The 9,530-nt window shown below is 41.6% G+C and overlaps 2 protein-coding genes across 2 annotated transcripts; one reads left to right on the forward strand and one right to left on the reverse strand.

The window, feature by feature from the left end:
* Positions 1-24: 24 nt before the first annotated feature.
* On the reverse strand, positions 25-3,191 carry LOC129721478 (leucine-zipper-like transcriptional regulator 1 homolog). Its single transcript, XM_055674076.1, has 6 exons — positions 2,422-3,191; positions 2,203-2,366; positions 1,665-2,141; positions 1,444-1,601; positions 861-1,381; positions 25-800 (listed from the first exon to the last, which is right to left on the reverse strand). The coding sequence occupies exons 1-6, from the start codon at positions 3,001-3,003 to the stop codon at positions 375-377; spliced, it is 2,328 nt and encodes a 775-aa protein (XP_055530051.1). The 5' UTR covers positions 3,004-3,191; the 3' UTR covers positions 25-374.
* Positions 3,192-5,829: 2,638 nt separating this feature from the next.
* Positions 5,830-8,319, forward strand: LOC129721941 (eukaryotic translation initiation factor 2-alpha kinase 1-like). Its single transcript, XM_055675074.1, has 3 exons — positions 5,830-6,050; positions 6,126-6,856; positions 6,918-8,319. Exons 1-3 carry the CDS (start codon positions 5,975-5,977, stop codon positions 8,178-8,180), a joined length of 2,070 nt encoding a protein of 689 aa, XP_055531049.1. The 5' UTR covers positions 5,830-5,974; the 3' UTR covers positions 8,181-8,319.
* Positions 8,320-9,530: the final 1,211 nt, after the last annotated feature.

Consider the following 9,530-nt stretch of genomic DNA (forward strand, 5'->3'; position numbering starts at 1 on the left):
TCTTTCCCAACTTTGAACAAATCATTCGTCACATATATTGATTTATTATGCAGAATAAAATATGGGATAAAATTTTCATAAGCATGCAACACTGATAGTTATCTGATTATCCAGCAATCTACTTTTTTCCTGCTACAAGGAATGAAATAAATACCTTTAAGTTTTGAACATTGTTATGTTTTCAGATTCTAGCAACTAGTGGCTTCAGCTAAGCTTTGTTTCCATGAATAACACCAATTTTGACCTAATGTCACAGAACGAGTATCACAATCACGCACTACGCCAAGAGTCCCGTCACTTTACGACAACGCGTCCGCATTGTTCTTCAACCACGCCAACAGAATGCTCAGGACCGGCTGCAAGAAAGCTATCCTTCAGATGTCACTGTACAGACTGATGAAGGTGGAATCGTGGCTGATGCGTTTGCTGCCGTCGCCCTTCGCGTCCGCTACGGCCATAATGACATCTAGCAGCAGTTCCCGGGTCAGTTCCTGCATCTTCGGTAGTCGGGCGACCTGGGAAAAGTTGTGCACCACCATGCGCAGCGCATAGTTCTTGATGTCCGGAACGTTCATTTTGTCCGACGCCTCCAGGATCTGCAGGACGTTGTCGTAGGTGATGTTGTTTTCAAGGTTGTGCTTGCAGAACGCCTGCAGCCGATTGTTGGTGAATCCGTAAAAGCAGGGGGCCTGAAAAAGATACAGCGAATCCTCCGGGGGCATTTTGGTGTCACCGTAGTAAATGTACCGCAGCAGCGAACTGAACGACTCTTGGGACGGTGAAATGTCACCGATTTGAATCTGAAATTAACAGTTTCAATATTTATTCAAGTTTTGATTGAAAGTTGTATCTTTACTTACGTTAACAGTGTTATCGGCTGGCATGAAAGACCGAAACATGGCCTGGAAATACGTACAGCGGGCCGCTAGGATTGATTTATGAGCGGGTATTACTTTTCCCTCTAGCACTAGATTAATGTCGCAGAACTCTTTTCCGCCGGACTTCAGAAACACGGCCATGTCATTCTCCAGTGAAGTTCCGATTGTTTTGTCGTACTTCATATCGGTCGAATGTTTGCTTGGGTTCAGGCGTTTGCGAATAATTTCTACTATTAGCGGCTTTTCGAGGGCTGCAAATTCCGGTGACATCACAATGTCGTAGAAGTGATCCTCTTTTGTGATAAAACCGAGACAGTGATCCTTAATTAGCGTCAGACCCATTCGATCTGCATTGTACAATGCGTCCAAGACGTTGGTTTTTGATATTTTAAACTCCAGGTACTGCACGCAGAGCTGCTCCAGGCGTGGAATGTAGAATTGGACCGCCAGCTGGTAGACGTCCATCATTAGTAGCACAATTTTGTTACAAAATGGGTCTTTAACTACGGGAGTGGAATAAAATCATAAAATCAGTTAAACTAAATTATTACCCTAATGTACTTACAGTCGATGCGATCAGTGTAAATATAGTTTAAAACCATCTCAAATGCTTCTGGTTGTGCGTTTGGCAGCTGAACTTCGAGAACTGGCCGTTCGGCGAATGGAACCTCGGTAGTTCCGAACAGTTTTTCGAAATGAACATTTCGCGCGTCACGAGCCGCTCTGGAAAACAAGAAAAAAGATCTAATTAAAAATCTAATCTCAATTTTGGAAGTACAAACATACAATATTTTAGATCTCAAAAACTGTGACCTCGCGACAATCATGGCGATGTGAGCTGCTACCCGCACCTCGTCGCTACCGACAACAAACTGCACGTCACAGAACTGTCGGTTCTGCAGAAACTTTCCGAAATCATCCTGCAGGGTACACTTCGGATAGCTGGAGAACTGAAATCGGTACATGTCTCCGCTGCGTACGTTGTTATCTATGGTTCCGCCGAAAATGTACATGGCATCGCCGATTACGGCGGCTGCATGGAAGAGACGACCACTAGGGACCTGCGATTCCGGTGCTGGAATCACCGTAGACCAAACCTGCGAGTCCAGATCGTAGCAATGCAAATCGTTGGGCAGAGTGGAGTCGGCCGCACCTCCGAACACGTACAGAAAGCGATCGTGATGAACCATCGTGTGGCCATATCGACGGGCCGGCGGAGGTGGTGCTCCCCGCAGGATGTGCTCGTTAGATATACGACGCCAACTGAAATGCGGAGTTGTGTTATTCTACCGTGATCGATTATTGAGTAATAAATAGCACATACGTTTTGTCTTTGAAATTAAACTGAAACAACGTGTTAGTGATTTGGAGTCCACTTTGGCCGGAAAACACGTACATACAGTCGCGTGCGACGGCAACTGGAAAATTGCAACAAGTCGGAGGTCGCTCTCCCTTCTGTTGAACTTCCTCCCATTGGTGTGTATCTCCCTGAAATTAAACCAATCAAATTTCAAGCCCAATCAAACTACTTTCGGTCACCTACCGTCAAACGAATCGTCCACATATCATTCAGTCGGGCATTACCATCGTAACCGGCGTAAATCCAAAGTTTATTCTCGTAAACTGCAGCTCCATGTGCACTGCGTGGAACCGGCGTTCTACCGACAAACTTCCACTCCGTCCACTGTCCATTTTGGAAGTTATACTCAAACAGATCGTTTTTATTCGTCAAGTTGGAATTCGAATGAATATCGCCCGTATAGCCACCGAACACAAACATTGAAGTACCATGCACAACAGCCGAATGATGATAGCGCGGTGCCGGAGGTGTTCCCGTCGAAAATGCTCTGCCCCAAGATTTATCCTTCACGCCGAAACGGATCAGATCATTCAACATTATCTTGCCATTATCACCACCGAAAACGTAGATCGCGTCCTTGTAGGCGACCACCGTATGCTTGGACCGCCGAGCTCCCACAAATTCATCGCACTCTAGCATCCGCTTCCATTTGTTCGCTGCACTGGGAATCGGTCCCATCGGGGTTGCGGCGGCTGTGCCACTTGTGCACGGTGTGCTCACCCCTGTCGAAGGCGTGGGCGATGTGAAGCGACTTGTGCTGGTCATCGTTTTCTTTTCTTCGGCCGTGTTAATCACACTTCACACTAGTTTCCCTGTTGATTATTTTTAGCAATCGGTTTAGCCGATGAATGTGGTCATTTTTAGGTAAGCGACAGATGAAATTCAATAAAAATCAAGCTAAAAACACGGTTTCAAAAATGAGAATCAACTTTTTGCTTTGTGCGCAAGCTTTATTTACATTAATGACAATAGTGCGAACCTGGTGGTGGGAAATGGTAGTACATAAGGATACTGTGAACGCAACCCGAGACAAATGATTACAGTACAAGGTCTTTTGACGTAGGACTACGTCTAACCGCACTATATCGAGATACATTCCGCGAAAACTAAAACCAAGATGTAACGTCGGAATGAAAGATTTCAAACGGTTATACTGATGTAACCACAAGATGGATCACAATATTCAATATGTCATTGGATTGATAAAATGATGGACAGTTTTGTGATTCTTCATTGTTTAACAGTGAAAATTGAATAAAATTTTCAAGGTCGAATTTTCACCAACAATATATCAATCACATCCAAGCACGCCTGACACAGACTTCATGAGCAGACACCAACTGCCTGCTGTGATATCCTGTATAGCAGTGGCAAAAAAAATTGACAGAATCTCCCCGTCCCAATAGGTCAACTAATGTTAGTTTCCATGAGCCTAGACTATTTTAATGTCTTTAAGGCGAAGCTTTTTCGGAAAGTTCGTAACCACCTCCACTATCAGACAGTATTACGTTTTGCTGTTAACAAATATGTTAATGTTAATATAACTGATGTCTTGAAGGAGAATATGATGACACAGACAACAGTACTGCACCGAGCAATATATGAACAGAGCGCTGGTTACTCGTCGTCTATCAGTGCAGAAAAACTCGATATTAATTTTTGTGCAGTCAAGCCAAGTGAAAATTACATTGCCGCTGTTGTCGCATAGTGGGGCGTGGAACACAATCGAATTGCCGTTTGAATTGTCTTCATCATCTTCTTGTTTCGTATAGCAGCAAATATCAGAATTTAATAAGATTTTTTGGGTGCCGCAAAATACGCTGCGCCACCGGGGACAACAAAATGCGTTGTTTATTTTTGAACTCTGCACTCTGCTTTTTTCAGATTTATTTAAACAACTGAATATAGGGTATTTAAAAGACAAAAGAAAACCATAATCCTCCGTACAGAACTTTGAACAGGTAGTTGAACGAGCTGTACTGCTGATTATATTTTACTAGCTAAATGGATTAGTCCAATATGACAATAGTAGTTGCATCCCGCGGTGGCGGTATAGAAGAAAAACCAAATTCATTTCATCTTAATATTAGAGTTCCTACATTAGTATTTTGTATTTTTACAAGAAAATATTACATTCCATAACCTTACTTGTGATTGAACAACGCTATGCAAACTTTAATTGCTGAGGCTAATGTGCATCACTCTAGCCCAGTTTATTTTCGAAGATAACAGACATATAACTTTCAAATACGGTATCTTCGTTGTTCTTTGATATCTTGAAACTGATCAAATTTTTTCTGATTGATAGTGTATACTGATAAAATGTTTAAATATACCTGAATTGAATGTTAACATGTTCATAAAATTCTATGTCAATTTTAAATTTTCTGTGGATATACATTTTCTTCTAACTGTAATTCGCGTCGTTGCCGCTTTGTGATTGGTGAGTGAGCCAACTTCAACAAGACGAACAGATATAGAAGGAAGTTTAATTTCTACTAAATCGTACTCAATAAATTATTTTATAGAAGGTTGCCTTTTCGCGTATTAAAGGAAATTCGCTGTATTAGAATAATAGGTATTCATCAATGGTCCAGAAACCAAATTTAGGGGGAGAAATTCATGGGGAAAACTCAATAGCAATATTTTAGAGAAAAACTTTCTTCTACAAAGTTGTTACACATGATAAAGCGCTTATTCGAAAAGTATCAAAAATTAGGGTAACCAAAATTTTCGATGCTATCAAGTATCTAACCTTTTTATTTTTGTAGATAGAAAACCTTGTTCTACAATTCTATTGCTCCAATTATTTTAAGTAACTTTGTAATTTTAAGTAACTTTCTAAGATAGAGTGCTGCAAAGAAATAATCAAAATACAGACCCCGTTCGATTTTGGCAACAAGCCAGAATTTTTTCTGTTGCCAAAATCGAACCATGCTAATAATGAACGGTTCTTTTTTCATGTCTTTTTTGACTTATTAAATGGTCAAAGACGACCTTAATAGTACAAATGGCCACCAAGGAACTAGTTTTAGTTCCAAGTCATTTGAGGTGTTGCTTGATGAATTTGGGCTGACGACCTAGATACTTGATATTACCACCCGAACCAAAATACCTTCCTTTTGCAAGATGTTGAGCTTAAATTGGTTAAAATAACTCAAGCAAACTACAAAAGTAAAACGAACTCAAATCAAACATAGCTTCAAAATAAAAATATAAAATTATTGTAGTCCTACGTTAACTATGCGGTCGTGTCTTGGATACCACCCTCCTACTATTTTACACGGTTATATGACAATTTTTCAGATGACGCGTTTTTTAACGATGTTTCTTTTAAACAACGCGGTTTTCTACGACGAATTTCCAAAAAACGCGGACTTTCTCTTTGTGCCATTCTATCTATTCACTTTGGATAAAATCGATAAAATAAACGTTTTTTTCTTGCACGTTGATTAAGGACACGTTCACATAGTTCTACATATTACTATGAAATTGATGGTTAGGTTAAGGGTTAACAACGTGGAAATGCGAAGAGAGCAACAGCTGGAAACTGTCAGAAGCAGAAACCGGACCGTTTTTAGTTTTTATTTTGCTCTCCTGATTCTTAGATCGTGTGTGAAGATTATATGCAACTTTAAAGCCACTTCCATCATTTTTTTTTATTATTTGCATCAAATTGTATCATATTCGCTTATCTATCTGATGCGTAATTACGGAGCCGACTCGTAAAATAGTCATGGATTCAGACGACAGTGATGATGATTTTGGCGAGAATTGGGATGCCTTGCAAACCATAACAAAGTTCGATGGAGGTAAGTAACGGAAACAAGACTGACCTTCCGGTAATTTCTGGAACGTTCTAGTGAAGCTAATATTATCGATTTCAGTTCGATCGCAAACCACTAATCTAGCCTCGACCGAACTGGTCACCAATGGGCTGCAGAGTCGAGTAGCAGCAAAAACTAGCACGCCTGTTTCCCTACTGGTGGAAAGTTTAGTGCAGCAATTGTGTGCCCTACTAGAAACGGACCCCCAACGGTCGAAAGACTTGTATCAAAAAATCTGCCAGCGATTGCATGCCATCAATCTGATTGACGAAACGTACGCTATGGGTGAGTTCGAGATGATGCGTAGTCAGTATCAGAAGGCTCTCTATCAGCTTGTCAGCATTGCACGTGGAAAGAACCTACCGGTTGCAGTATTGGAAAATATTTGGCCCTTGCAACCATCAGTGGGTCTCGATTGGTCACGCTATCACCGGGAATTTACCGAGCTAGATTTTATAGCCGGTGGTGGCTTTGGGAAAGTTTATCGAGCCAAGAATAATCTGGACGGAATTATTTACGCGGTCAAGAAGATTACGATTCAGGCCACCACGATTAAAAATGTGCTGGTGCATTTGGCCGAGGTCAAAACGCTGGCTAGTCTGAATCATATCAATATTGTCCCCTACAAGGCGGCATGGTTGGAACCACTGCTAGCGACTGGCGCTGAAGTCAATGGGGAACAGTCATCGAAGGAATCTGGTCAGGATGCGAGCTCACTGGAAGAAGATGAAGAAGAAATGGGTGAAGAATCTTCCAACGGGTTTTTGTTTAGTTATATATCTGGAGTACAGGTATTATAATTCTCTCTATTTTCAAAATTTTGTAAATTATAACGAGATTTTTTTGAAACAGTCAAAATCTCATCGTCGGAAGTCTTCGTTAGACGACTCACTCAAACGCCGAGACGACACGGACGATTTCAGCATCCAATTTGAGGACAGTCAGGGGGAAAGTTCGGATAAACAGCAGCAGCTGGCCGAGCTTGAGGAAGCTCGTGGAAGCGTTTTCAGTATTGAGGAATCACAGCCTCACGTTAAGCTAAAATGGGCAACACTCTACATTCAGATGACGTTGTGCCACCTTACGCTGCGAGAATGGCTAGATGACCGGAATCGGTTCGATTGTTTCGAGCAGTTTTATGCTGGATTCATACGACGACCTCCTCGGAATTGTCCGACCAGTGCCATTCCGAAAAATTCATTTTGCCGACAAACCTCATCTAGAAGCGGGGATATTATAGAACCACAGGGACCAACTACCAGTAATCTTCCTAGTCCTGCATCGCAGGAAGTAAATAATTCTCCGCAGCATTTGGACGTTGTTACCGACGTGCTCAATCAGCTACTTAACGGTCTAACCTACATTCACTCACGTGGAATCGTTCATCACGACATCAAACCTAGCAATATTTTCGTTAGTGTTAGTGACTACGATCGATCCATATCCATTCAGTTGGGTGATTTTGGATTAGCTTGTCCGCTGCAAAGCTCTCATACGGGAGCCGGATTTGGGACGCCCCTATATGCTGCTCCCGAACAGCTAGAGGGTAAGTGTGATCCAAAATCGGATATCTACAGCTTAGGTATTATCCTACTCGAGCTGCTACTAGCTTTCGATACCGATATGGAACGGGCTGACATGATTAAACAGGCAAGAAAGGGTCAATTTCCGACGGATTTGGATGTAGAATATCGTGATCTGTTGAAAAGCATGCTTAATACAAGACCAATCAAACGACCGGATACATTTGCGCTGACCGAAGCGGTCAACTGTATGAAGTTAAACCGTGATAGGGTGATTTCGAACCTACGGAAGAGTTTGTCGGAGCAAGAGGAAGAAATTCAAACGTTGAAGAAGCGAATTGACCAGCAGAACCGGCAGCGGCAGGATTCGCTGGATGAGATGACCCAGCTGGAGGAAAGAACTAGCGAGACGCTGGTAGTGAAGGAGCAGGAAATAATTATCAAAACGATGGAAATTGAAAGCAAAACCCTACAGTTGCGGTCCAAAGAGTTGGAAATTCGTACTAAAGATGCGGAGATTAATCGTCTCAAGCAACTGCTGCGGACGTATCAGGAGAAGGATAGTGTTTTGCCCGACAAGCGCGACAATTAAAAGTGGTTATAGATTTGGACTTGTTCAAATCAGTGAGTCATTGTGTGTTTTAGATATTAACTAGAGTGAAAAAAGACAAAACATGGTTTATTATGGATAAGCGTTAATAGATTTGTAATAAACCGATGTTTCTACAAAATTTGGTTTTCCTTATTTCTTGAAGCCCTTATTGTTAGTCTTGTGGTGTGACTCGAAGGACATGTTTTTCCTGTAATAGAAATTTAGGTTTAACAATTTTAGGTATTTAGGGGTAGGAATATATTATATAGAAAGAATCTAGTAACTCGACGTGACCTAAGCCCCTGTCGAGTTGAACGGAATATATATCGTTTTAGGGAAGTCGACTGGAGCTTGGCATGTTTGAACGTGACACATATGGGTTAAGCTTTTAAGCCATGGATTTATATTAGGCAACGAGGGATTTGGCAATTTTCAACCCTACCTCCACGTAACACAGGCTACTCTTCTGAAATTCATTCGACCAGAAGGTCACCACATTAGACAGAATCGTAAATCGTATTCGTATTAATAGATTGTCGGCACTTCTCGAGCATCACCGATGTCAAAACCTGTCACGGCGCATATATCGATTAGGATCACTATCAAGTAGAGGTGAAGAAGGCCTAATTGAAGCTCCTCTCGAGGACTGTTGGAGCGCCGTAGAACAGTCAATAACAACGTAGCGTCCTGAGGCATGTGGAACCGAACCGATTAAATGAGTGATTCGACGAAGAGTGTCAGCAGTTCGAAAGCTAATGCGTCAAGCTTCCCGTCAGAACGTGGAACGATTCGGATCGAAGAGGAGATAGCAAAGCCAACTCTTTCAGGAGAAGAACAAATACCAGGAAAAGGAGTAGTTTAAGGACCTAGAATATTTGAATCACTCTCATAAGACGCGAAAGTTCTACCAGAAACACAAAACAAACAAAAGGCGACAAAATGGATTGTGAGAACTATTGTCGTACGATTGCCATCCTGAGTACCAACTGTGATTAAGTCGCCACTAGCAGAGGGATCCGTGAGAAGTTATCAAGCTGGTTTCGTAGAAACCAGATCTACACTTTGTGGCAGATCCACCAAAGGATGGAAACTAGTACCCGGGTTAAATGAGCAAGGCACTTTTTGCCACTCCAATATTTTTCCCGAGGGGCAACGTATCATTTCGCCCCCTCAATAATTCTAGAAAATTACCGTTTTTTCGTTTTCCTGATAGTTTTATTTGTTATTTTTTAATTTCACAACTTTCACACAATCTAAATGTTGAGAATAACATTTCACTGCAGTCACTATAAAATGTGAAAAAAAGCAATTTGCCATTCATCAGGCGCTTTACTTATATCAGTTAGTATG

This window comes from Wyeomyia smithii, chromosome 2, assembly GCF_029784165.1.
Source record: "Wyeomyia smithii strain HCP4-BCI-WySm-NY-G18 chromosome 2, ASM2978416v1, whole genome shotgun sequence".
NCBI classification, from domain to species: domain Eukaryota; kingdom Metazoa; phylum Arthropoda; class Insecta; order Diptera; family Culicidae; genus Wyeomyia; species Wyeomyia smithii.

Coding starts and splice junctions, on each gene's coding strand:
- LOC129721478 (XM_055674076.1), bottom strand. CDS start 3,003: ATGACCAGCACAAGTCGCTTCACATCGCCCACGCCTTCGACAGGGGTG. Junction 2,367..2,421: donor TGTGGACGATTCGTTTGACG/GTAGGTGACCGA, acceptor GTTTAATTTCAG/GGAGATACACACCAATGGGA. Junction 801..860: donor CAGCCGATAACACTGTTAAC/GTAAGTAAAGAT, acceptor TGTTAATTTCAG/ATTCAAATCGGTGACATTTC.
- LOC129721941 (XM_055675074.1), top strand. CDS start 5,975: ATGGATTCAGACGACAGTGATGATGATTTTGGCGAGAATTGGGATGCC. Junction 6,051..6,125: donor CATAACAAAGTTCGATGGAG/GTAAGTAACGGA, acceptor TATCGATTTCAG/TTCGATCGCAAACCACTAAT. Junction 6,857..6,917: donor GTTATATATCTGGAGTACAG/GTATTATAATTC, acceptor TTTTTGAAACAG/TCAAAATCTCATCGTCGGAA.